The sequence below is a fragment of the Lactuca sativa genome, chromosome 3, assembly GCF_002870075.4.
Source record: "Lactuca sativa cultivar Salinas chromosome 3, Lsat_Salinas_v11, whole genome shotgun sequence".
NCBI classification, from domain to species: Eukaryota; Viridiplantae; Streptophyta; class Magnoliopsida; order Asterales; family Asteraceae; genus Lactuca; species Lactuca sativa.
In genome coordinates, this window is record NC_056625.2 from 10,073,407 (window position 1) to 10,099,319 (window position 25,913).

Sequence of the window (25,913 nt, forward strand, 5' to 3'; positions counted from 1 at the left end):
TGATTACTTAGATCTCTTCATTTTCACTTTTATTGGGTTTTGGTCCAAGTAGCATGGTCCTTGGGAAATGGACGTCCCAAGTGAGTATAGTTCCAGATCTAGGACCTTGAAGGGTTTTCATGGCATAAAGATGCAAACTTTATGGCCATTGAAGCCCCATGCAAGCTTTAGGATGTCATTTTGGCCTTTTTGGCCCCGAAAGGCCATGCATGGAGAGAAAGTCAGAGACTTTACGTGTTCACGTAGTGTCTAGGGTCTAGATCTTAGTTTGTATGCCTTAGCTTGAAGTATTAATGGCTTTTGGATCAAGATATAGGTCTTAAAGAATTAGGGTTTGAGCTAAATCCATTAAGGAATGGTATTAACGGGTAAAGTTGAAAACTTTACCCTTAAAAGGACATTTTCAGTATGTATATGAAGTATGGAGATAGAAGCTTAATCTATTAAGATAGCTTAACAAACTGAAGAACTCGACGAGTTCATAGAGGAACTCGACGAGTTGGGTTGAAGTGTCCTGATTCTGTAAAAGGAAGGACTCGACGAGTTCAAGGGTGACTCGACGAGTTGACTGGAGAAGTCCTGATTCTGTTAATAGTAAGAACTCGACACGTTGGATCACAATTTTCAGGGTTTTATGATTCATGGAGCTCGGCAAGTTGAGTCAACCCAGGATGTTGACTTTGACCAGGGTGTTAACTTTGACTTTGACCTTGACCAAAGTTGACCCTTAAGGGGTTATAAGTATGAAAGGGAAATTAAAGGAGATCTTTATGTGTAGGAGTTTGAGTGGAGTTGATTTTAGAGCCGAGGACAGTTCAACTACTTCACAACATTGAGGTGAGTTACCTTCCAGTAAAAGCAGGGGCGGAGCCAGGATTACAAGATGACGAGGGCTTATGATTATAAAAATATAAAAACATTTTTTTATATATGAATAATATAATATAGTCTATAAAATTGAAATGAAATTGATAAAGAAAAATCATATAAATGATAACAACATCAATAGCTTAAAATTGGATATCGTTTATCTGGAATCAAGAATTTGAAATATTATTTTTGTAGGTTCAAAATTAAATGGCTCTTTTATATATATTATATATATTATTTCTTTAGGTTGTAAATATGTATTATAAACATTTCCTTAATATCATTACTACGTGATGTATTTTGGGTCACACATTATTATTTATTAAAAAAAATCAAAGATTCTTTTTGTTCATAACTTAACCTACGATTATAAAATATCAAATTATCAACCATAATTAAATTATTAATTATAAGTTATAAAAAATAAAATATGTAATAAAATTAAAATCTATTTTCTTATTAACTAGTGAATTGAAATCACGTAGCAGAATAATCATAAATAAGTTTTTAACTGAAACCTTGTTTATTAAAAATAAAATTAAAATACTTATTGACTACATGAGTTAATTGAACATTTAGAAATGATTGGGAGGGGTTGTAATAACTGAAACCTCGTTTAGAAATCACGTAGCCCACTTTTTTTTTTATATAATAATATAACAATTGAACTTTTAGAAATGATTGGGAGGGGTTGTAATAAGTGTGGGTTAAATTATTACTTATGGCTATAATATATCTATAGTATAATTGATATCTTAAAAGAGATTGGAGGGGGCTGAGCATCCGGCAACCCCCCTGCTGACTCCGCCCCTGAGTAAAAGTGGGTCGAAGGCACCAATGTCGGCCCATTAGTAGTTGATTATAGTTGAGATGACCATATTTGTGATAATTGTCTGGTATGACATTATTTGTTATACTTTATGTGCTAGTATGTTATGTTATTATGCGATAGTAGTAGGAAGGGTTGGATAGACCCTGTTACCGGTCGAAAGGACCGAAGGGGTAAGCCAACACTCATATATGCTATGCAGTATATGACTTATGTGTTTATGTACTAGGATGATATGTGGTAGTAGTAGGGGTGAAATAGTCCTCGTTACTGGTTTAAAGAGACCGAATGGGGAGGCCAACATCCATATATGCTAGGCAGTTACTAGGGGTGAGCATGATGCGGTTCGGTGCGGTTTTTGGCCAAAACCGAACCGAAAATCGCAACTTCGTTTTTTGAAGTTTAGAAACCGCACCGTTCGGTTTTTATGTGGTTCGTTTTTTTTTTTTTCGGTTTTTTGCGGTTGGGTTTTTTCTTTGCGGTTTTTTGTCAGTTTTTTTTATTTTTTATTTTTTATTTTGCCTTTTTACTAAAATTCAGGTAACTAAAACGAGTTACTTTAACTCAGATGAGAAGTGTTAATCTTTTTTGAGAAACTTTATGTAGAGATGAGGAGCTCCAAATTTTTCATCCCAACAATGTGTGACTCCTCAAAGATGTGGGTTAAAAGCCATAGACTTGACTCTCTTATATGAAATGTGAGAATGGTGAATGTTTTATCTCAAATGCGATGAGAGATACTCTTATAAGGCTGACAAAATTAAAGCTCAATTGATAACAAAAAAAGGTTTGTTATCAATATTCTCACATATGTTGTATACCATCAAAATAACAAAAAGGTTTGTTAACGAAGATACTTTGGAAATAAACTTCAATCTTGACGAATGTTGTCATCTAGATGATTACTTTGTGGGAGCATTTTTTTTTTCAATTTAGGACTAGAGAAAAGAAACAAAAACGGGGATACAATGGTTAATGTAAAACCTTTCGAATATAATGGAGTACACATGACCATCTCATTTAATGACATTGTACTGTCATTAATTACATGACATACAAATTACCGGCTTACATGATACATTGTTAAATAAAGATATTTTAAACCTTTAAAATTGAGGTTATGGTGATTTGGTAAAACATGTGAAAAATATGTTGGATAATCTATTGATCTATGTTCAAATTCTGATACTATTTAGCCCTTGTGACCATAAAGGTTGGTTGTAGTGACTCTAAGACATGAAACATAGCTCATGTTTGCAGCCAATGATTAGTGATTAATCGGTGCGTGAAAGTAAGCTCGTTGTTAGGAAATTTCTCTTTCAAAAAAAAAAAAAAACTTCATTCCTTAAAATAAAATAAAAAAACCCTAGGTGACCTTTTAAAATAAATGAAATCACTTGGGTTGTGGTGACTTGGTAAGGCATGTGGAAGATATGGTGGATAACCTATTGACCCATGTTCAAATCCTGACACTACTAACCCTTGTGGCCATGGAGGTTCGCCTGCAGTGACTCCAGAACATGAGGCAAAACCTCATGTTTGCAGCGGGGATTAGTCGGTGCGCGAAAGCTGACCCGGACACCCTCGTTAGAAGGGAAGTTCCCTTTCCAAAAAGATAAATGACATTTAGAAGAAGAAGAAAGAAAAAAAAAAAAAAGGAGTTATGAAATAAATGAGATAAATTGTTTGGACTAACCAAAAGTTTATTTAAGCTATTCAAACACCCTCGCAGTACATATACCCTGGTCGTGAAAATTAGTATTTCACTTGCTCGTTTCCATCGTCTGTTTTCTAGATCGTTCGACGTCGCTCAACTACGAATCTTCAGGGAGTCAAGCAACCACTCTTCCTTTCTTAGGCATTCAACCATCGTCTCTGTAAGTTTTCGCTTGAAATGAATCTTCTTGTCAGTTTCAAGGATTTGCAATCTCAACTCAGTTCTTGGTTTTCGATTTCATGTTTCCTTAACTTTTTTTTTTCTGCATCAATCAAGTGAGTTATACTTGTAGTGCTCATGTCAAACTAAACGAAGTTCGATTTTTTCTTCTCGTAGAAACACAGATACACAATTCTATTAGTTTGCTTGCAATGTTCGTTGAAATTCCGAAGTCAATGCCCTAGTCAGGTTGTCTGAAAATCCCAAACCCTGATTTTACTTATATTTTGAGAAAAAGCCCCAAATACTTGATTGTTTGATTTTATCCCAACTTTCGATGGTTCCGCCTAATCTTTTCTATCTGAAGTTACATTTTCACTTTTGAAACATTGGAGATGAATCCTGATGTATAGATTCGAATCTTGGAAATTTTAGTATCAAGATTGACATGATGCCAACGGAATTAGTACTTTTGTACCGTAACTTGTGTGTGAATGTGATATGAGTCTACAAACTTTTATTCCTCTGAAATCCAAGAGATGGATGATCCATAGTTATTAATCATGCATGACTGTCAGTCAGCATTGGTGTTTTTGGAGCTTTTGATCTATTGCAATCTTATGAGTTTTTTTTTTTTTTTTTTTTTTTTTTTTTTTTTTTTTTTCTCCCTAAATTGGATAGTCTTATCATTATGAGTTATGAGTAGTTAGTGTTGTTCAGTTTGATCATTCTGGTATATTTTATAACTGGGACTGATATCCTGTGGGCCTTGTTTCAGATATAAGCATTCCATGGCAGATAAGCATTCTGATGAAGGTGGGAGCACAGGCAATTTTGGTGGTGAAAGTTCTGAATCAACTGTGGAGATCCGTATCAAGACACTTGATTCACAGTCATACCAGTTTAATGTAGATAAAAATGTGTGTGCTGCTTCCTCTCTTTCTCATTCGATTATATTTATGATTTATCCCCAGATGTAGCTGACTTGTATGTTTTTTGTGAAAACTTCCAGATGCTAGTTTCAGCATTCAAAGAGAAAATAGCTACTGATGTTGGCCTTCCAGTTGGACAGCAGCGGCTCATCTTTCGGGGCAAGGTGTTGAAGGACGAGCTCCGCCTTTCTGAATATCGTATCCTACTTTTTCTTGCTTAATTTCTCTAGTTTATTACTAGTAAGATACTTTGTTCTTTTCTTACTTGTTAGTGTTAGAATGTATATATGAAAGAAAGCCTTAACGATCTACAGACGTTGGAAGTGGAGACACATTGCATCTAGTGGCTAGACAGCCTTCTGAATCACAACCTCAATCTGGTACCTCCACAACAACTGCAAATGGTAGTAATACAGGTGTGATATGGTCTTTTCTTTATGACAATTTTGAAGTGCTAAAAAGTTATTTTTAAGTATTGCATTTGAATATATCTGCATTTTGTTTGTAACAGGACAAAATGCAAATGGTGGAGGTGCACGTCCGCGTGTGAGTCATATTTCACATAGTGTAGTACTTGGGACCTTTGCAGATAGAAATGAAGATGGCAATCCAGATCTTAGTCGGGTGTGTGCTTTCTTTCTGACCCTTTGTAGTATAATTCCTTTTTTATGTTTTGTACTTTATTCTTTCGGTTTTTAGGTCATTGGTGCTGTTTTAAATTCATTTGGAATTGGGGGCCAGGGCCAGGGCCAAGGCCAGGTGTCCATGCCAAACATGCAGCAGGTGATTTTTGATCTTTCTTTCTTTGTTTCTTAAGTCAAAGCCTTGTATATAATTAATTTATGGTTGTGTATCTGTTTGCAGTTCAATGTTCCTGTGCAAGTTGCTCAAGGAAATGAAGCTGGAGTTAATGCTAACAGTCAAGGTCAACAGGGAAACCCTAGTCAACCTGGTTCTCAAGGTTTTGCCATTCCAGGAATGGCTTTACCAACACTTGTTACGGTAGTATTACATTACATTACATTACAAGATTTCTTCTATATTCAATTATTATCTTCTTGTCTCTACTCTTTTTATGCTGTCTTACTCTTACATGGTTTCGTGTGTTTTCAGCCAATTCCTGATTCGTTACACACACTTTCCGAGTTCATGAATCGAATGGAGCAGGCATTGTCACATAATGGTAGGAATTATTGCTATATATATATATATTTTTATTTTTAAATATATATTTTAAATATGAATTTTGTTTCCATCTGATGGCATGGCAGGGTATCAGCAAAATCAAGCTCCAAATGGTGCGGAGGCCCCACCAGCTGTAGTATTGCCATCTGGTCCTCGTGGCGTGCCTACACCTGCAGCTTTGGCTGTTGTTATGCGACATGCTCTACAACTTCTCAATGGGCCTGTTACTGATTCTCTTTCTGTACTATCTTTTACCCCTAATTTAGTACCCATTTTTTTTTAAATTTAAAAAAAAAAAAAACCCATTCTAATATGTTATGCTGCAACTATCTTGTAGCATACTGCAAGAAGGCTGGAGGAAGAGGAGAGTTGCACTGATCTGACAGTAAGAACCCAAATCCAGTCAGAAGCCATGCAATCAGGTCTTGCTATGCAACATTTAGGCGCCCTTCTACTTGAGCTTGGGCGTACAATGTTGACTTTGCGTATCGGACAGTCTCCCGTATGTCATTTTTCTTTTTCTCTTTTCATCTTTGGGATTTATAGGAGTTTGTTGTTTAAGGTAGGTGTATGTGTAATCTGTAATGTATGTTGCAGGCTGAATCTTCTGTAAATGCTGGACCTGCTGTTTACATCTCTCCAACTGGGCCTAATCCAATAATGGCACAGGTAGGTTGGTTGGTTTGTTTGTTTTAGGTCTCTGCTGTGAGTTGTGATAATAATTAATGGTTTAACTTTAATTACCAACAAGATGACTGGTTTGTTGACTTGCAGCCCTTTCCTCTGCAAACTAATTCGATGTTTGGTGGTCCACCAACACCCTTGGGTCCTCTTGGCGTTCCAAGGCATATAAATGTTCATATCCATGCGGGAATCGGTCCAAGGGGAACTAATGCTGATTCAAACCAAGGAGAACAACCTAATGAAACAAGTAACATTCCATCAGGTGATGATTCCATTGCTGCTATGCTATCTCCTTATACATAATACCAAAAACTAGTATATCTGACTTTTTTTTTTCTTTAAAATTCCACAATTTTAGCTGCTGCTGCTGCTGCAGGAGTTAATGTGCAAACACAAAGTAGAGGTGTTACTGTTGATGATAGCACAAGAAGTGAAAATCCAGCTTCTCAAGGTATGTCATATGCTGCATAACATGTTTAATTGGTGTTTGTTTCTAAATGGTTTGATATTTTGTACATCCAGGCCAACCAGATGGAAGTGTGTCTGAATCTGAGACCAGAACGGTATGTTAACTTTAAAATTTTTTTTTTTATAATTACAAGAATGCTAATAATCTAGTATCGACTATTGAGCAGGATACAGAAGATGCTGGAAACACCATTGCCATTACCAGTAGCAGTGCAACAAAATCTGCAAGTGAGGTTCAAAATGATGCTTCTGCTTCATCATCGACTCCAGCCAATGCACCAACTGTTCCTCTTGGACTTGGGTTAGGAGGCTTACAACCCAAGGTGTGCACTTGTTCCATATTTTTGAAAAAATGACCTATTTACCCTTCTTTGACTTGTTTTTTGAATGTGATATTAGAGACGAAGTCGGCAGACAAAACCAGAAGTGACTACTACTACTAGTAGTAATGCCCCTGTGCCTCCTGTTAATGCGCCACCTACTTCTAGTCCAGCTGGCGGTGGTGGCCAATTAGATCCTGCTACAATCATGAGTCAGATGGTGGCAAATCCTGCACTTGATGGTCTCTTGTCTGGAGTTTCAAGCCAAACCGGGATTGGGTCGCCGGATGTATTGAGGAACATGTTGGGTCAACTAACTCAGAACCCTGCAATGATGAACACAGTCAATCAAATTGCTCAACAGATTGATGGGAATCAAGATCTGAGCAACATGTTTTCCGGTATGGGTGGCGGCGGTGGCGGTGGTGGTTTTGATCTGTCGGGTATGATACAACAGATGATGCCGATTGTTGCCCAAGCTTTTGGTGGCGGGGGGTCGGGTCTAAACATGCTTCAACAACCACCTTCCAATTCCATGGACGGTGGGCTTCAACCCAGAAGCATGAACGATAGTTCGAGTGCTCCTCAGGTTTGTTTGAAAAGATTCGTAAAAATGACAAAATGACGTATTTACCCTTGTTTGAAAGTTGAAACTGAAACTGATGTGTTTTGTTTGTAGCTGAACCTGCGGGATTTGGCTGAGAAGATCCAACAGCAGGAGTCCCCAGATGTAGTGTTTTCATCTGTGGTTGAAGCTGCTGCTCGTGTGAACAACAATAACAATGGAGATGAGCTTTCTGAGTTGCTTATCCAAGAGGGTCTTGTTGATGTTAGTATCTTTCTTAAATTTCTTGTTTTGAATTTGTTGGATTGGATTGGATTTTGGAGCTTAATTGCTTAAGTTTGGGTGGTGCAGGAGTTTATGGAAATGTTCAAGACTGATGTTTCACGACTGCTGGAGGAAGAGGAATAGGTCTTCTTTTTTATGGAATGGAATTGATGTACAAAATACATGGAATGGAATGGAATGGAATGGAATCGGATGTTATTATTACTCTCTTCTTGATATGATTGATATATATATATATATATATATATATATATATATATATATATATATATATATATATATATATATATATATATATATATATATATATATATATATATAGAACTTACCCAAATACTTGTTCTTCCATGGCTATGAGTTTTGATTTTGGTCCCATTTAATTAATTAAATCTATTACCAATTTACCATTGTTTCCTGTTAAATATAACCCGACCCGACTCGACCCAAATAATTGTACAGAACCGTCCAAACAGTTAAACTTCTAAACTTTAGAATTATAAATTTAAAGTTTTCAAGTTTAATATCCGGCCAATTTCAGGTCAACCCATATTTGTCACATCGACCTAAGTTTATTTATTTTTATATTTACTTCTATGTTAGTTTCGTGTCTATCAATTAATGTTAGCTATAATTGGTACCAAGACCTATCAAATATTAAATCTTTAATGCTTACAAAGTTAGAAGATGGAATGAGTATCATTTCTCGTTCCATTTAACTTCTTAGGAACAACCCCTAAAAGATCTGGATAATATTATTTTGTGTTTTCAACTTTGTTGGCAAAAAAATGAATATTTTATTCCTCTCCTCTGTACTAATATAAACTTTATATAGTATTCTTTTAAATTTTAAATAGTCTTTCAAGATTGGTATATTTATTTAAGCATTTTGCTATAATATAAATTTCGAAGAAGTCATTATATTTATAAAGTTGTTGGTTTTTCAATAAAAAAGTTATAATCTTTTTTTTTAAAGAGCGGATTTTTAAGAAAAAAATGTTTGACGTTTTATGTAAAAGATTAACATATTTTTTTTTTTAAATCTCACTCAAAAAATAATATATATATATATATATATATATATATATATATATATATATATATATATATATATATATATATATATATATATATATATTCAGGTTCATTTGAGACCATTTTAATTTTGTAAGACCGTGAGACCAAATCTAAAAATAATTTTAAAATGCAAAATAAATGGAAAAATCCAAAAATTCTTTTTTGAAATATTATTTTCGGAACTTGAGTTAATTAAAAAAAATAAAAAAAATCCCGTTTTTTTTAAAATACGTAAAATATTCTAATAGAATATTACACTGACATATTCTAAAAAATAACTTTAAAATGCAAAATAAATGAAAAAATCTAAAAAAAATTTTTTTAAATATTATTTTCGGAACTTGAATTAACTAAAAAAAATAAAAAAAAATCCCATTTTTTTTGAAAAATACGTGAAATATTCTAATAGAAAAATCCTGTTTTTTTAAAAAATAATTTTAAAATGCAAAATAAATGGAAAAATCTAAAAATTCTTTTTTTAAATATTATTTTCGGAACTTGAATTAACTAAAATAAAAAATAAAAAAAATCCTGTTTTTTTTTTTAAATACGTGAAATATTCTAATAGAATATTACACTGTACATATTCTAAAAAATAATTTTAAAATGCAAAATAAATTGAAAAATCCAAAAATTCTTTTTTTAAATATTATTTTCAGAACTTGAATTAACTAAAAAAAAATAAAAAAATGCGTCTCACAGTCTTACAAAATATAGCTGTAAAACCCTTTTATCATAATTAATGGTTCGAAGGGTATTATATTTTAATAAATAAAAATATTAGTTAATGATTATATTGAAAGAATATGATTATTAACGTATCATAACTAGTATTTCATGTTACACTTAGTAGCATTTACCATTGAAACAAATATCATTGAAGGTGATGGTAAATTTTGGAAAAAAAAGTATTAATTTGATTCTAAAAATAAATTAATTTAATATGATAATACTATTATAAAATAATGATTACAAAAGTTTAATTAGATTATAGTGGTGGGTGTGGGCAACGCCCCACACTCGTTACTAGGAAAAAAAGAAAGAAATGACGTTAAGACTTAAGAGATGTTATGGTGGTAACGGGAAGCAACGAGGATGTCTTTAACATTGAATAACATGGGAAGGAGCAGTGTTCATTGGTGTTATTAGGCATAATAACGCCCACTCCGAGTAACCTTAAAGAAAAAAAATGATTGAGAGAGAGAATAATATTCATACGGAATATGATGTATAGGTTTTTGTTATCTAACTAAAAATTAATAATTGCAAGGATAAGAGGCAACCACTTTAAGAACGGGATATGGACCTCATTTGAAGGTGGGTCCTACCACATTTACTACTATAAAGTCGTCTAAAAAATGTGATTTTTAAGACACCTATCTTCTTATTTTAATAAATGAATAGATTTATTTTAATGCTGACAAATGTCATTATATTAAAACTTCTCATTAATATTATGTCTTATATCATATCACTTGTCAACATGTTAATTATCCATTTCAAATATCAAATTTTAAATTTCCACAATAATTACATTAAATTTTAAATTTCAAATTTCAAATTTTTTCACTTTAATTATTAAATTAATAACATCAGATTAAAAAATAAAATAAAATTTATACAGATTATAAGGTGATATAATTTCACGTATTTATTTAAATCAACGATCATAATTGTATATATAATTAAAAAAAATATCTTTTAAGTAATAATTTATTTAAAATAATTGATTAATAATTTTGATTTTTTAACATGAAATTTTAATTAATTTTATAACCGTAGTTCTCACAGGTTATAAACTAGTTTTTATATTAAATACACCAATTGAAATTATCAAAAATACATTTATTTTTAGAACTTTATAATTCTATGTATTTTTTTTTATCAATAATGAACCCCAGTTAGATTTCATTTTAGATCCACCATTGCTACCATCCCATATTAGCCAAATACCAAACTCAAAGCTTTGCAAGGAGAGATACTCGGCAACCCATTGCCGAGTTGGGTCATTTTTCTTGGCATGTCGAGATAAAATTGCTGGTTCGGTCGGAGTCAACAAAATCACTCCTTACAACCTAATAAAATTGTCCATGTAAAATTTTGAAAGGTAAAGTGATTTTTGTAAGTTTAAAAGGGCTGACTTAAAATTTTTTATAAAATTGTCAATGGCCTTTTTAAAAAATCTGTCAATAATAAACATTTTGTATTAAAATGTACATCCAAAAATAATAAACGAAAACCACTGATTCTTTAATTTGACTCTAAAAATCAAATGAGTAAAGTGGAAAGAGTAAAGGCTCAAATTGGAGCATCTCCGAGAGGTAGTTAATCGTCCCGCCGTCACAGAGCTCGTGTGTGTGTGTGTGTTTTGTTGCTTGCGCAAAATCAATGGACGGAGCCCACGGCGGCGAGAAGACCAAAAGCCGCTTGTGCAGCATCTGCAACCAACGGAGGCCTGCTCTCAAACGTCCTAAAACTCTTCAACAAGTAATACCCTACTTCCTACTCCCGTGCCCCTTTTCTCTTTTGATCTTTATTCGTTCATATATCTGTATCTGTGACACAATCTTCTTTTAGCAAGTCACATTCACATCTTTTATGGCTGATACTTTTACATGCGTGTGATTTTTCTCGTCCAATCATGTGATTGAATCGTGGAAGTTGAATAAAATAATTTAGATTTTCCAGAATGCACAAAGATTGATTTGTAACATGTACGCGATTCAGTCCTTTCGAAATTGATGAGAGTTTCTTTAAACTTTCATGGAATTTGAGTTCATCACATTGAACTGTCACTGCACAAATACTGCTTACGGCCGATTACGCAATTTCGTTAAACCCCAAAAACAATAGGTTTAGTCACAGCAGATGAGCTCCACATGTTTATTAGAAAGAGGGAGATGGAAAATTGAAATAATTACAATAAAAAAGTTGAAGAAATGAATCAATAGATGAACCATTGATCCAAATTTATAGTTGTTTTCTGAAGGTGTGCCCTTTTTGCTGGTCATGTGTAGCTAAAATTTTGTTGGGTGTTAAGATTTGCAGAGAATGCTTCTATGTGGTATTTGAGGAAGAGATTCATAGTGTGATTGTGAACAACAAACTGTTTAAGCCAGGAGAGCGCATCGCCATAGGAGCTTCTGGTGGAAAAGGTAAAATTTACTAAACTGCAAAACATCTTATTTGCCTGAAACATGATATATTTTGGCACGTAATTTAACTTATATGAACTTAAAAATACAGTTAAAGTTATAAATTTGTACAATAATTTGGTTAAAACTAACTTGATTCTAGAAAATGAATATTCTACTAACCTAAGCAACAATTCTCTTTTGGGATGCCCTAAAGATAGATGCAACTGCAACTTTTCCTTTCTTTTCAAAATTTGAAGTCAAGAATTCTTTCTTCCCATGATAGATATATGTGGAATTGTATGCAGACTCCACAGTTCTTGCATATGTAATGTCAGAATTAAACCGTCGCCACAACTATGGCTTGGATCTCTTCCTCTTATCAGTTGATGAAGGGATCACAGGCTACAGGGATGACTCACTTGAAACTGTTAAAAGAAATGAGATCCAGGTAAAAAAAAATATATGCTATCTTCATCTTGATCAAAGCTGGGTATAGTTTATACTTTATAATCTCAAAATTTTGAAACATTTTATTCTTTAGAAAGTAAGTTTTAACTGATAAACCAAAATATTCTGTATATTTTTTTTGTTTATGATTTACAGTATGGTCTGCCACTCAAAGTTGTTTCCTATAAGGATCTATATGGATGGACAATGGATGAGATTGTGAAGATGATTGGTCTTAAGAACAATTGCACATTTTGTGGTGTTTTTCGTCGCCAGGTAATAGTCAAATTAATGAGATATAATTTATTTTTTTTTTCTTTCTAAATGAGATTGATCTGTAATGATTTGAATTTCTTGTTAAGGCTCTTGATCGTGGTGCTGCCTTGTTAAAAGTGGACAAGCTAGTTACTGGGCATAATGCTGATGATATTGCTGAAACAGTTCTGTTGAATATTTTGCGAGGTGATATTGCTAGGTAAAATTTTCAAGATTTTGATTTATTTTATTCTCTTGCAGTTGTAGTATTGTTTATAAGTTATATATCTCCATGTCACGTAATCAATCTACTTGTGGTTTTGGTTATAGATTAAGCAGATGCACATCTATAATCACTGGTGAAGATGGACCAATTCCTAGATGCAAGCCATTTAAATACACATATGAGAAGGAAATCGTTATATATCCTTTTTTATGTTAAAACTCTTTAAGTGCATTTCTTTTTATGTTAAATCATTCATCTCTATTGACAACCTTAACATACTGGTTACGTATGCATACTTCAAGAAACTGGACTACTTTTCAACCGAGTGTAAGTTTGTTCCTTTATTTGTGAAAGGAATTTTTTACTTTTGTAGGTATTTGACTGATAGTCAGCCAAATGATTGAATGCAGGCATATATTCACCAAATGCTTATCGTGGATTTGCTCGAGAGTTCATTAAAGATCTAGAGAGAATCAGGTAAACAAATCATTCTCTGTTTTTTTAATGGAAAAAGAGTTCCAATATTTTTGACTTATAATTGAATAAAATTATTATTTTGGTTATGTAATAGACCCCGAGCCATACTTGACATCATCAAATCAGGCGAAGATTTCAGGATCGCCACATCTACAAAAATGCCGGAGCAGGGAACTTGTCAACGCTGTGGATATATTTCTAGCCAGGTAAAAATAATATCTATATATTTTTTTTAAACTTTATGTTTGTTTGATATAATAATAATAATAATATATGGGGATGTAAACATTTAGGTGAGTAATTTTTAGCCAAGTTTAAGTGTTTATTATAAACTTGCAGAAATGGTGTAAAGCTTGTGTTTTGCTGGAGGGGCTTAATCGGGGTTTGCCAAAGCTGGGGATTGGGAGAACCCGAGGTGTGAACCGAAAAGATGATCAACACAATGATGCCAAGAATATACAGAGCAAACCATGTGGAAGTCTTGATTTTTAACGCAAAATCTTTTCATTTTTATTTATTACTCGAATTTGATTATATTTCATTTTTGTAATGATTGTCAGAAATAGGTGTATGATGAAATTGAAAGAAATGTGTTGCGCACAATTAGTTTCAAAGAGTTATCACATTTCTGTGACAATAAATACTCGATTGAGAAAGACCTGACAACGTAAGCTGAAGCCCATGAGTATACAATTTTGTCTTTAATAAATAAAGGATAAAAATAAAACATGTGAAAGCTTATTAAAAAAGGGACATGTAAATGAAAAAGCAGGATGTTAGTAAAGAAAGACATGATATATATATATATATATATATATATATATATATATATATATATATATATATATATATATATATATATATATATATATATATATATATATATATATATATATATATATATATATAATCAGTATTCAGTATAGAATGTTTTGTTGGTGGAAAAACAAGGGAGGATGTGTGGATGTGTGGAAATTTATGTTGCATTTGACTACATGAGGAAAATGCAAGGGGTTAAAGTGTATTATTGTTTCCTGATTATTCTCCAAATTGTTGATTCCTGGCCAATTCAAGAAAGCATGTATATAGCTCCACCTTTGATGTGAAAACAAATATTGTCCACTCAAAAACGGCATTCAGTTTTTATAGTTTGAAAACAGTTTTGAATGGGCAGAAAACACCATCTAAAGCATGTCATGAGGAAAGATGAAAGCTTCCCCGCCTTACATTTTCATTTTCATTTTCATTTTGTGTTTGAAACTTGAGAGCTTTTTGTCCTGAGATTATAACCAAAATTAATCAAGCAAAGAAAGAAGAAGAATTGGAAAATGGCATTTAGTGGGACAATACAGAAATGTAAGGCATGTGATAAGACTGTTCATTTCGTTGAAATGATTTCTGCTGATGGAGTCCCTTTCCATCGGTCCTGCTTTAGATGCACCCAGTGCAATGGGAAACTTGTGGTATATTTTCATTTCCCTCTTTTAATTATATATAATATATTTATACACCAAAATAATTGTTACCATGGAAAACTGTATTTCAACAACATCTATTATTTTTTTAAAAAAATTTGATGTATGTATATACTAGATGAGTAGCTACTTTCAATTGGAGGGAAAACTGTATTGCAAGCCCCATTTTGATCAAAAGTTTAAGGAGATGGGAGGCATATCCAGAGTACCATGTAAGCTTCCTTCCTTCTTCAACTCAAATGCATGCTTTTTTACTACCTACAATATATTATCAATTATTATTATTATTATTATTACATCATATGATTTATTGATATCAAGTTTCTGGATCTGACCTAAATTTTATGATCATAGCAGCAAACAAAGCAAGTGAAATGGTACGTACAATCAGTTAATTTACCATGTCTTTCTTTATATATATATATATATATATATATATATATATATATATATATATATATATATATATATATATATATATATATATATATATATATATATATATATATATATATATATATATTAAAGGGTAATTGTGTTTATAATTAAACAAACAGGGAAGGAGCCCAAGCAAAATGTCAACGATGTTCAGTGGGACCCAAGATAAATGTGCAGTTTGTCATAAAACTGTTTATCCACTAGAAAAGGTCTGTGATTTGTATTTGATCCCATAAGTAATAAGTAATAAATTATACTATAGTTTTACGATGGATTGAGATAATTATTAATTTGTTTTATATATATATAGGTAACCGTGGAGGGAGAATTTTATCATAAGCAGTGCTTCAAATGTGTACAAGGAGGGTGCAAACTGACACCGTCAAATTACGCAGCTTTAGATGGGAATTTATTTTGCAGGGCCCACTTTTCTCAGCTATTTAAAGAGAAAGGTAATTATGCTCACCTCTCCAACACAGCCTCCATGAAGAAGAACTCCGAAGCTGCTGGAAAAACAGTCGACTCTGCGGGAGGAGAGGCAGAACCAGAAACATCTGAATAAACTAAAATCGCAATTTGCATCCAAGAAAACCAAGGGAAAGGATTTTGTTGTTTACATTAATTAGTTAATTAACTTTTAATCTCAGTTTTGATTTTTAATTAATTTGATGGCAACACCTTTTTTTTTTGTTTTGTTTTTTTGAAAATAGAGAATATATAATAGTGTTTAGGAATAAAAGGATTATCATATTTATATCAAAGAGTTCTATTTCGATACTTACCGACATTGTTGTCATATGTATTTATTGTTTAATTATTTAGAGATTTAATTAAATGATCATTTATCAGTCTAATCGGTATACTAAGGTTGTAGCCTTGTAGGGCATACAAGGACCGATCATATTTGGGGGAGTGATGTGGCCACCTCGGTGATCACTGGTAGTTGAGTAGCTTGGGCACACTATGTCCGGATGTGGTTCAGGGCCAGAACAAGACAAAAACGGTGGTTGGGCACCGTCCATTCCCTCTATTATGTTTTCTTTCTCCGAGAGTGTAGGGGTGCTTGGACACACCACCCTCAAGTGTATGGATTGTGTAAGTTGGTGGGATGGAGTTTGGTGATAAAGAGGTACGAGTCTCGTATGCCTCCTAGCCTAAGTAGGCAAGACATAGTCTTTTCAACATCTCTCCAAGGGTTCTTCTACTTCACCACCAAAACTCACTTTCAAGCTCAAAACTCACAAACGGTACTTAGGGTTTCGTTTTTAGGGTAGAGAGTGATGGAGGTTGATCAATAGAATGTCCAAGAGTGGTATAAGTTGCTTAAATATGGCACAAACCCTAAAAATTAGGGTTTGTCTTTGCCTTGCGTAGGCCATGCGTACTCCCACGTACACCCAACATACATGGGTACATGCGCAATCTAGAAACGGGGTAGTATGCTAAGCGTACTCATATAGTACGCCCCACGTACTAGCTAGGAACTATAATGAGATGAATTTTGCATTAAAGGGGGTTAAAGGAAACATATCAAATTCTCGAATGTTACATCCTTAAATTAAGTTCACCAATTAATTAGAATTAGAGTAAACTATTTGTAATTTTGGTCCAAACTTTCTTTTAGTTATAGTTTTTTTAAGTTTCTATAATACTTTTATTTCCTTTATAATAAAATGATTATATTAATGAAACTATAGAATTCCAGAACCAAAAATACTCATACTACATGACCAATAGACAATGAAATCTTATTATTTGTGTTTGTTTTTATTTAATTTTTTGATATTTTATTCGAATAGAGTGATGATTTTTTTTAACATTTTACCTACCTTTATGATTTTACATTATATATATATATATATATATATATATATATATATATATATATATATATATATATATATATATATATATATATATATATATATATATTAATAGTCCATGTTTCATTTTTTATTTATCCCAATATAATAGTCAATTTCTAAAAATAAATATAACTTTTACCAAAATACCCTCATTATTAGTTAAATGAAATTAAATACAACAAAATAATATAATTGTCATTTCATTTAATAAAGTTAGTGTTAATTAATATTTTTTTAAGATATTTTATTCATTTTCGAGTTATAAAGGCATACAAACAAGAACAAATTTTATAAAATCTAGATGTCTATCTTGGATGATCTAGATGCAAAGAGTATTATTTTACAATATATCTGAATATATATTTATAATCTCTTGTATTTTTGTAAAAGAATAAAAATTATTTTATTTTCAAAAATCTTGAAGAAATTGTTTTACAGATAAGAATATGTATATATATTTTTTTTGTCTTAATGAGCTTTTACTTTTTTTTATCGATATAATTAAAAAAAATTAGAACTATAATGTATATTTCTTAAAATACTTTAGAACTAAAAATATCTTTCTATCTCTCACACACAGAGACAAGAGACGCAGTACACTACAGGTGTTCATCTGCTCTGGATGTGGTTCTATTTTTTTGAAAATGGTCACCCTCTTTCTGACCACTGCTACGATCAGCAGTGCTTCCAAGTTTACTATTCCTTCTTATATAAACCCAAACAACTCTAGAAATCTTCCCTTCCCTCTTAGACAGCAAAAGAAATTAGTAATTTTTGCTGCTCAAGATGACAATAAACTTGGCAATTGGGGCCAAATTGAGCTTAAGCTTGGTAAATTAATCGGTGAAAACCCTGAGCTAGCCCTTGCCAAGGTCCGATTCTCTCTATCTCTCTCTTGCCCTCTTCGTAACCATCTAATGTTTGTGCGTGTATGATTTTCTAAATGTGGGTGGTGTTTGAACTGCTACCACTAATTCTTGTCTTCTAGAAATGTAATTTCTATGATTATCACAACATGTTGCAAAAAAAAAAGCCTTCTAAAACTATTAACTGAAGCTTGTATGTATAAGTCGAATTTGAAGGTTGATTTGATTTTGGTGTGTCGAATTGGTACGAACGATTCTTGAATGTGTTGATATTATTGACCCTTTTCACTTTTAACTTGATTTGATATGATTTTGTTATAATTCTCTGCATTTATGTGGCTTGCTTAGATAAAAGACAGAAAATCGAACCCAGATCACCAGGAAGGAAAGCGACCAGTTGCCAAGCATCCAAATACTTGTAGGCATCCAAATGTTATTTTATGGAAGGCAACTACTTTCGAAGAGGATGGTCTTGAGACAAACATGCCTTCCAATTTATCTTTCAAACCAAATTTATCTCTGAAAATGGGTAAAGAAGATGACAAGGAACGGTTTAGTGATATGATATTGGTGAGGAATCCTGAACCTCTAATGAAAAATGACGAGGTCAATTCTACAAATGATATTATAAATGAGAGTACATACCAGACCGAAAAAGATGTTTCAATCCAACAAAAGTGTGAGAGCAACCTGGATCAAGCTTTTGGAGATTTCAATCAATCAAGATCTGATATTGATGACACAGACAATAGTTCAAGAAATCATGGAATAACTTTTCATACAAGGCATGTGGCAGTAGCAATCGATCTTGACCCCTCACACGAAATTAGTGGAAATGTAGCAGACGATTCAGTCTCAAAAGTATCTTCAGATGCTACCTTGCAAAGACCACCTAAAAGGTACTTCAACAATCACCCATATCAATTTTCACACATCTATTCTTCTTCAATGTATTTTCTTACTTTTGCTTTGTTATAGATTAGATCAATCTGTGAAAGAGATGTCCAACATTGGTGGAAAGATTACTAGGATTAAGAATCAGATACCAAATGCTGGAACAAGTGAAAACTTACCTTCAATACCATTCTCGAAGGTATATTATTATGACTATTAATTTACTAAATGTTGTGGATTTTAATGAAACCTGAATCCCAAGTGTCGCAATCATAGGAGTGTGAAGATATGGACTGGAAAAGGGCTGAGGATATGATAAAGACTACAGGAAGAGGAGTAGTGGAACTGATAAACTGTAGTACCAGAGGTTTCATTGTAAGTGGTTATTGTGTTTTTCTTTCTTTTTTATCTGTGGATTCATTATACCAAGAACTACCTTCCTCTTTACCAAAGTGTTGTTTGTGAGTTGTGATGTTGGATTTTTACCTTTTCTTTGTGTCATGATTTTGCCCATGTTTACAGGTTTCTTTTGGGTCTTTGATAGGGTTTTTGCCATATCGAAATCTTGCCACTAAGTGGAAGTTTTTAGCTTTTGAGTCTTGGTTGAGGAGAAAAGGCTTGGATCCTTCAACATACAGGAAGAGTTTGGGCATTATTGGAAGCTATGATGATACAAGCAAGACAGAAACTCCTGATCAAACCATAGATTCTGAAAAGATTGAGGGCGAAATATCACAAGATATGAAACTTGAAGATCTTCTAACAATTTATGACCAAGAAAAGCTTGAATACTTGTCAACCTTTGTTGGTCAGGTATGAATATTTTCTTTTAGATTTTTCAGCATTTCCTTTGAAGATAGTAATGATCATCACAATATTTTTGCAGAAAATCAAAGTGAATGTGATCTTGGCCGATAGAGAATCAAGGAAGCTAATATTTTCTGTGAAGCCAAAAGAGAAGGAAGAGTCAATCCAAAGAAAGAGAAACCTCATGGTCAAATTTTTAGACAAATCTTTTTCTAATTTGGTTAAATTGAAGAATAAATAACATACTTCCATTGATCTGTTTACTCTAACATCTTACTTTCAATTCTTCCCATTACAACATTGTACTTGGAATATAGCAGTGTCATTCAAATACAAAATAGTTATCACTGCTATAATTGGGTAGATTTTTCAAAGTATAATGTCATAATAAGAAAAAAAATTTGAAAGCAGAAGGATATAATTGGTAAGAGTTTCAAAATAGAATGCATTGGTAAGAAGAAAAAATTAATTTTCAAGCTCTTATATTTTGGTTGTGCAGGCTAAGCTTAATGTTGGAGATATAGTGACATGTTGCATCAAAAAGATTTCTTATTTTGGTATATTTGTTGAGGCAAGTAACGATTTTTTTTTTCTTTTTAAAGGAACTCATCACAATGATGCTTCTTTTAAAGACCTATGTTATGAATTTTGATTTTAATATTATATTTATTATAGGTTGAAGGAGTAGCTGCGATGATACACCAAACAGAAGTGTCATGGGATGCCACTTTAAACCCATCTTTCAAAATCGGGCAGGTACTTGAAACCCACTTAATGTAAAATTGAAATCTTTCCAAAAATGGAAATTTTTGGTGGTATCAAATAACACAAAGTAAGGATATGTTTTGGTTTACAGGTTTTAAAAGCAAAAGTTCATCAGTTAGATCTTTTGCTTGAACGTATATACTTATCTTTGAAGGAAATAACGGTAAACTATCTTGAATAATTTCTATTTTTTATGATGGTATTTCTTCAAAAAAAAATAAAAATAAAAAAAATAAAAAATAAAACTTGTTGCGATGCTTATCTTGTGGCAGCCAGATCCGTTGACCAAGTCTTTGGAGGCTATTCTTGATCATCATGCTGATGCTACCTTGGATTGTAAATTAGAAGCAGACCAACCTCAACCTGAAGAAGAGGTTTTTAATTTTTAAACCCGTTTCACTTGCCAAAACTAATTTACTCTTTCTTACCAGAAATGCATGAATTAGCAACATACTTTCATTTATTTTTGGATGCTACAATAAACAAATCAATTGCTATTTCTTTCACTTAATCCTATTCAAGCTTACTCTTGTGTTCTGTATGTAGATCGAATACTGGGATGATCTTGAATTTCTTATCAAAGAACTCCAGCAATACCAGGGTATTGAGTTGGTAACAAAAGGACGTTTTTTCTTGAGCCCTGGTTTGACCTCAACATTTCAGGTAATCTTTTTTTTTTCTTGATTGGTTTTAGGTATCGGGTATTGAATAAAGTTGGATCTTTTATGAATTCTTGGCAGGTTTATATGGCATCCATGTTCAAGGATCAGTACAAATTGCTTGCTCGAGCTGGAGACAAAGTACAAGAGGTACATTTTGACTTTTGAATGCCAAACTTGCTACTTGAATATAATAAACTCATAAATATACTTTTATTACCAATTGCAACATATATTTTTTTTTATCTCAGATTTGTTGTAAATGAAATATCTGTGTACATATATATATTTTGGGCAGGTGGTGGTTCAGACATGGCTAGGTACAGAGGAGATGAAGCATGCGATTTTAATGTGCACCAAAAGAGTCGAGTAAATGTTGTTTCATTATCAAATAATTAGTTGTATTATACTGTAGTTGATTGGATCATGGTTGGGTAACCATGGTCGATTGGTCTCACTCACCCCCAGGTTCCAGCCATGAATAGAATTCTTCAACAGTGTATCAAGAAAAGGCAATTTTTGTGACCTCAACTGGTGCTTTGGCAAGTTTTCTCAAGGGTGGGTTGATTTTGGGATAGTATAGTTTGATATTGGTTTTAAAAGTTTTGATATAGATGAATTTGGTATAATTTGTTTAAACAATTATGAATGGATTGGGTTGGTTTGCTTTGCTTTGCTTTTTTTTATGAATGTTACATAGTGCATTCAACCGTTGTCACAATAACATTTTATTCTTCATACAACTTTCCAATTTAATATCTACAATGTGGGCCTTCCTGTTTCCATTTTAAAAAGTTCAATGGATATTGAATTTCAAATTCATTATATGTCAAATTAACTTAACATCCTTATGTTTGGGTTTAATCCACTATATGTCAACCGCGCATTCCATCTTATTCGTCCATTATATATGCTCTAAAGATCAAGTAATGTTCATATTTTTGGTAAAAGACGGCTTAATCTCTAGTTCAAAGAAAAAGTAAAATCCTAAAAAAAAGGTGTTGGATAGGCGTTTTATGTAACTACGTTTTTGTATCGGTTTAATCTCCTTTCTATCTGTTACGCAAAAACTTGTCATATTTAGTAAGAGGTGGTGGTGGTTTGATTTTGTATCAGGTGTGGTTAACCTGCTGTTAACTATGATTTGAGCTTCCATCCAGTGAGTTGAAATAAGGACTGCAAACATTACAACAACTCCAAAGCGATCATATGCTATAATTGTGTTTCCCCATATTCTATTGCTTCTCTTTCATCACTTTTGATTTGCAATTTCCGCATATTCATGTTGTATTGTATTGTATTGTGTTTCAGGGCTGGAGTAGCACAAAATGATCAGGATGACTAGGACATTTACATCTTTGCCCATGTGCCAAATCGATAACAAATCCTTGTCCATGATTTATTTTTGAGGGATTGGATTTGTGATATTTTGCTTAATTTTTGATCTTTTTAATGTCAGTCCATGATTTATTTCTTGTTTGCAAGACAAAATGCTGCCAGGATGCATTCCAAATCTTGAAAGATGGGTATGAGCATTATTATCATCATCATCTTTGCAGCAACTCAAGAACCATTCTTCAAATCAATGTCGGAAAAGAAAAAGACAAGCTCATGTCCCTTTAACAAGGGACAATGATTATTCTATTTCGACACACATCCAAACAAGAATTCGACCAACAAACTTGTCTTGAAACAAATTGTACAACACTTTCAACATTCATCACTCCCCCCTGATTTTTTTATCTGGTTTCATGGGCCTCCTTATTTTTGCTAGAATATCAACCCATCTTAATAACACAAATCAACAACACTTGTGGTTTATCTGTCTGAAGTTTTAGGGTTTATGGTTTTCAGTTGAATATAATTTATCAACCATGCAAATGCAATGATTCCCAAAGAACGCCAAGATCCACATTACCTCCCGAAAGCACAATCCCAATGTTACGAGAATCCTTGAAAGCAGGATTTTGCTTGAAACTATCTGAGAGAACAGCAGCAAGGCCTATAGCACCACTGGGCTCGATTGCAACCTTAAGTATCTCATAACATAATTTCATGGCATCCACAATCTCTTTATCTTCAACAGTTATAATGTCATCAACAAGATCCCGTACAATGGGCCTGTGTAAACAAAAACCAAACCAAACCTTAGTTTAATTTTGAATTTTGATGTTAACTACATGTACAAAACTGATTTCTTTGTATGTATTACCAAGTGAGAGATCCAAGTGAAGCTCGAAGCCCATCAGCAATGGTGTTGGTCTGAGCCAAGGTGATGATTTGACCAGATGCTTTTGATTGTGCAGCATCATCGGCTCCTTTAGGCTCAGCAGCTATGACCCGTATACCCGGATTAATGGACTTGGCTCCAATTGTGATCCCAGATATCAAACCACCACCTAAACAAAACATTTCTAGTAAACAAATTCAACACCAAAAGATCCAAAGAATGAATATACATTATACAGACCGCTTATTGGGACTATTAGGGTGTCGAGTTGTGGGACCTGATCAAGAAACTCGAGTGACAATGTACCCTGGCCACTGAAAAAGAATGGTCGTTATCATCATTCATCATTTAATTAAAAGATATTAATTTAAATATAAGAAAAATGAAATTTATTTGAATGCAATAGTCAACACCTTATGGTACGAGGGTCGTTATATGGATGAACAAGAACAGCACCTGTCTCATTTAAGACTTTGTTTGCAGTTTCCTCTCTAGATTGCATAGTTGGCTCACACCATATAATCTGCCCTCCATAACGTCTCACATTTTCAACTTTGCATTTCGGAGCATTTTTTGGTATAACAATATATGCAGGAATTCCTCTCATTTTTGCAGCCAAAGCCAGTGCTGCAGCATGATTACCACTAATTTCCAGGAATCATGATTAGTTTCAACTACTAAAAACTCAATTTTGAATTTCATTCATTCAAAAAGTCAATATACCTGCTGTGAGTTGCAACTCCTTTCGCAGCTTGTTCGTCTTCAAGAGAAAAGACAGTGTTTGATGCACCTCTGAATTTAAATGCTCCACTGATAATCATCAAAGAGAATTAAAACACCTTCAAATAAGCATGCTAGGTTCCATGGTAATTTCCATAACAAGATAAACAGAAGACATTTATTACCCCTTCTGAAAGCATTCACACTTGAAAAATAAACTTTTTCCAGCAATGGAATTAAGGGTTTCAGAAGATAGGACAGGAGTTTTGTGAATATATGGCTTGATGCGTGCATGTGCTTTGGTTATGGAGTCGATATCAGCAGCATATTTCTTGTCCTCTTTCAGACTCTTATCTTCCATTTTTTTTAGAAAACCAAGAACCGGTTGTTTGTTTTGCAATTGGATCAAATCAAACTTTTCAAGTTACTGCAATGAAAAAGATTATTATGTGGAAAACAAACATGGTTGGTTGATTGCTAAATATCCCAATTCTAACCATCTTCTTCCAAATTTGGATCACATCTCCATATCCAGCATTAATACACGAATATGATTACTTCACAGCTGGGTATTATAATTAATAAAATAAAGATACAAATTCAATTGCATATTGTTCAAAGCTTATTTCCCAACCAAAACATTGCTAACCCCATAAACAATTCCAGATTTGACTCTTTAAATATCATTTCCAAGGACTCATAGCAACATTTAACCTAGAAACGACGGTGATCAACAAAATAAAATATAAGCCAAAACTGAATTTAGATGGTAGTTGGTTAGACTTTGTAAAATCGTAAGGGACTTCTGATGGGAGTAAGAAAGAGATATAAAACACGACATACGGAAGGTATCCCTTTCGAACAATAAAACCCAAACGCAGAAAATTGAGGTTCTTGAAATTAAAACTACGAATTAATCAATTTAGAAGTCATCAACAAATAAAAAAACAGAAACATCCCGATTGGTTTTTGAAGAAACATACCTACCTGTAATATGCATAAAATCCAGTTTATCGGAGTCCCGCCGCCAGCAGAGTGCTGTCTTCTACTCTGTTACTCTGGTAGACTGGTCAGCAGCTTAACACAAAGTCCGGGTCATGGACCAGTTGGGGGGATTTTATCCGCACACCTAAGAGTAATCGATAGCATAGGGAAATGATTAAAATTGATTGTAGGGAAATCTTCATAAAAGCTTAATATTTACGAAAAGTTATACTTTAGTCCTAAGATTTTTTTTTTGAACGAAAAAGTCCTGAAAACTAGCAAAAATTTACAGTTTGACCCTTTTTGACCGGTTGAAACCGATACCAAATTAATTTTGGACTATTTCGTAAACTAATCCAAAATATTGTGACTTTTCTGTAAACAAAAAATATTAAGACTTTTCTGTAAACAAAAATATTAGGACTTTTCTACAAACAGAACCATTATTATTATTATTATTATTAAAAAAATATAAATAAGATACTATTTTTTGAACTTGTTATTATTAATATTGTTACCAATACATATAAATGCATTTAAGGGAAAAAAATAATAATATTAATGACATTATGTAAGGGTG

General features: G+C 32.9%; 5 protein-coding genes across 9 annotated transcripts; 4 read left to right on the forward strand and 1 right to left on the reverse strand.

The window, feature by feature from the left end:
- Window positions 1-3,417: 3,417 nt before the first annotated feature.
- On the forward strand, window positions 3,418-8,218 carry LOC111920820 (ubiquitin-like domain-containing protein CIP73). Of its 3 annotated transcripts, XM_023916386.3 has the most exons (19): window positions 3,440-3,576; window positions 3,753-3,824; window positions 4,354-4,495; window positions 4,588-4,705; window positions 4,822-4,923; window positions 5,019-5,131; window positions 5,207-5,290; window positions 5,372-5,509; window positions 5,621-5,690; window positions 5,779-5,933; window positions 6,030-6,194; window positions 6,290-6,361; window positions 6,467-6,638; window positions 6,735-6,827; window positions 6,899-6,939; window positions 7,012-7,167; window positions 7,244-7,753; window positions 7,844-7,993; window positions 8,081-8,218. In XM_023916386.3, the coding sequence occupies exons 3-19, from the start codon at window positions 4,367-4,369 to the stop codon at window positions 8,135-8,137; spliced, it is 2,325 nt and encodes a 774-aa protein (XP_023772154.2). In that variant the 5' UTR covers window positions 3,440-3,576; window positions 3,753-3,824; window positions 4,354-4,366; the 3' UTR covers window positions 8,138-8,218. The 3 variants fall into 3 exon arrangements, with proteins under 3 accessions (XP_023772153.2, XP_023772155.2, XP_023772154.2); XM_023916385.3 differs by lacking the exon at window positions 3,753-3,824 and having other exon boundaries at window positions 3,418-3,576; XM_023916387.3 differs by lacking the exon at window positions 3,753-3,824 and having other exon boundaries at window positions 3,418-3,576; window positions 6,753-6,827.
- A 3,145-nt stretch (window positions 8,219-11,363) lies between these two features.
- LOC111920821 (cytoplasmic tRNA 2-thiolation protein 1) lies at window positions 11,364-14,286 on the forward strand. Its single transcript, XM_023916389.3, has 10 exons — window positions 11,364-11,575; window positions 12,129-12,243; window positions 12,531-12,673; window positions 12,829-12,948; window positions 13,035-13,147; window positions 13,258-13,350; window positions 13,440-13,480; window positions 13,564-13,630; window positions 13,725-13,836; window positions 13,970-14,286. Exons 1-10 carry the CDS (start codon window positions 11,477-11,479, stop codon window positions 14,120-14,122), a joined length of 1,056 nt encoding a protein of 351 aa, XP_023772157.1. The 5' UTR covers window positions 11,364-11,476; the 3' UTR covers window positions 14,123-14,286.
- A 290-nt stretch (window positions 14,287-14,576) lies between these two features.
- Window positions 14,577-16,320, forward strand: LOC111920895 (LIM domain-containing protein WLIM2b). The gene is made up of 5 exons (XM_052770007.1): window positions 14,577-15,093; window positions 15,224-15,317; window positions 15,463-15,482; window positions 15,663-15,752; window positions 15,854-16,320. The coding sequence occupies exons 1-5, from the start codon at window positions 14,959-14,961 to the stop codon at window positions 16,103-16,105; spliced, it is 591 nt and encodes a 196-aa protein (XP_052625967.1). The 5' UTR covers window positions 14,577-14,958; the 3' UTR covers window positions 16,106-16,320.
- A 1,649-nt stretch (window positions 16,321-17,969) lies between these two features.
- LOC111920822 (uncharacterized) lies at window positions 17,970-22,073 on the forward strand. Its single transcript, XM_023916391.3, has 14 exons — window positions 17,970-18,280; window positions 18,623-19,173; window positions 19,253-19,367; window positions 19,445-19,543; window positions 19,691-19,981; window positions 20,055-20,162; window positions 20,475-20,546; window positions 20,651-20,731; window positions 20,832-20,903; window positions 21,013-21,114; window positions 21,287-21,403; window positions 21,481-21,549; window positions 21,698-21,768; window positions 21,868-22,073. The coding sequence occupies exons 1-14, from the start codon at window positions 18,053-18,055 to the stop codon at window positions 21,878-21,880; spliced, it is 1,989 nt and encodes a 662-aa protein (XP_023772159.1). The 5' UTR covers window positions 17,970-18,052; the 3' UTR covers window positions 21,881-22,073.
- A 917-nt stretch (window positions 22,074-22,990) lies between these two features.
- LOC111920823 (serine racemase) lies at window positions 22,991-25,517 on the reverse strand. 3 transcript variants are annotated; one of them, XM_023916392.3, is made up of 7 exons: window positions 25,337-25,517; window positions 24,535-24,776; window positions 24,353-24,439; window positions 24,043-24,273; window positions 23,870-23,943; window positions 23,612-23,798; window positions 22,991-23,520 (listed from the first exon to the last, which is right to left on the reverse strand). In XM_023916392.3, exons 2-7 carry the CDS (start codon window positions 24,708-24,710, stop codon window positions 23,268-23,270), a joined length of 1,008 nt encoding a protein of 335 aa, XP_023772160.1. In that variant the 5' UTR covers window positions 24,711-24,776; window positions 25,337-25,517; the 3' UTR covers window positions 22,991-23,267. The 3 variants fall into 3 exon arrangements, with proteins under 3 accessions (XP_023772160.1, XP_023772161.1, XP_023772162.1); XM_023916393.3 differs by having other exon boundaries at window positions 25,333-25,490; XM_023916394.3 differs by lacking the exon at window positions 24,535-24,776 and having other exon boundaries at window positions 25,333-25,491.
- Between the last annotated feature and the right edge of the window lie 396 nt (window positions 25,518-25,913).

Excerpts from the sequence above, each read along its gene's own strand:
- LOC111920820 (XM_023916385.3), top strand. The coding sequence starts at position 4,367 with ATGGCAGATAAGCATTCTGATGAAGGTGGGAGCACAGGCAATTTTGGT. Across the intron at positions 4,706-4,821 it reads GCTCCGCCTTTCTGAATATC|ACGTTGGAAGTGGAGACACA; the intron begins GTATCCTACTTT and ends AACGATCTACAG. Across the intron at positions 5,132-5,206 it reads GCAATCCAGATCTTAGTCGG|GTCATTGGTGCTGTTTTAAA; the intron begins GTGTGTGCTTTC and ends TTCGGTTTTTAG.
- LOC111920821 (XM_023916389.3), top strand. The coding sequence starts at position 11,477 with ATGGACGGAGCCCACGGCGGCGAGAAGACCAAAAGCCGCTTGTGCAGC. Across the intron at positions 12,674-12,828 it reads TTAAAAGAAATGAGATCCAG|TATGGTCTGCCACTCAAAGT; the intron begins GTAAAAAAAAAT and ends TATGATTTACAG. Across the intron at positions 13,148-13,257 it reads TTGCGAGGTGATATTGCTAG|ATTAAGCAGATGCACATCTA; the intron begins GTAAAATTTTCA and ends TTTTGGTTATAG.
- LOC111920895 (XM_052770007.1), top strand. The coding sequence starts at position 14,959 with ATGGCATTTAGTGGGACAATACAGAAATGTAAGGCATGTGATAAGACT. Across the intron at positions 15,094-15,223 it reads AGTGCAATGGGAAACTTGTG|ATGAGTAGCTACTTTCAATT; the intron begins GTATATTTTCAT and ends TGTATATACTAG. Across the intron at positions 15,318-15,462 it reads AGGCATATCCAGAGTACCAT|CAAACAAAGCAAGTGAAATG; the intron begins GTAAGCTTCCTT and ends TGATCATAGCAG.
- LOC111920822 (XM_023916391.3), top strand. The coding sequence starts at position 18,053 with ATGGTCACCCTCTTTCTGACCACTGCTACGATCAGCAGTGCTTCCAAG. Across the intron at positions 18,281-18,622 it reads CTGAGCTAGCCCTTGCCAAG|ATAAAAGACAGAAAATCGAA; the intron begins GTCCGATTCTCT and ends TGGCTTGCTTAG. Across the intron at positions 20,547-20,650 it reads ATTTTGGTATATTTGTTGAG|GTTGAAGGAGTAGCTGCGAT; the intron begins GCAAGTAACGAT and ends TATTTATTATAG.
- LOC111920823 (XM_023916392.3), bottom strand. The coding sequence starts at position 24,710 with ATGGAAGATAAGAGTCTGAAAGAGGACAAGAAATATGCTGCTGATATC. Across the intron at positions 24,440-24,534 it reads TGTGAATGCTTTCAGAAGGG|TGGAGCATTTAAATTCAGAG; the intron begins GTAATAAATGTC and ends GATGATTATCAG. Across the intron at positions 23,799-23,869 it reads CCTAATAGTCCCAATAAGCG|GTGGTGGTTTGATATCTGGG; the intron begins GTCTGTATAATG and ends TGTTTTGTTTAG.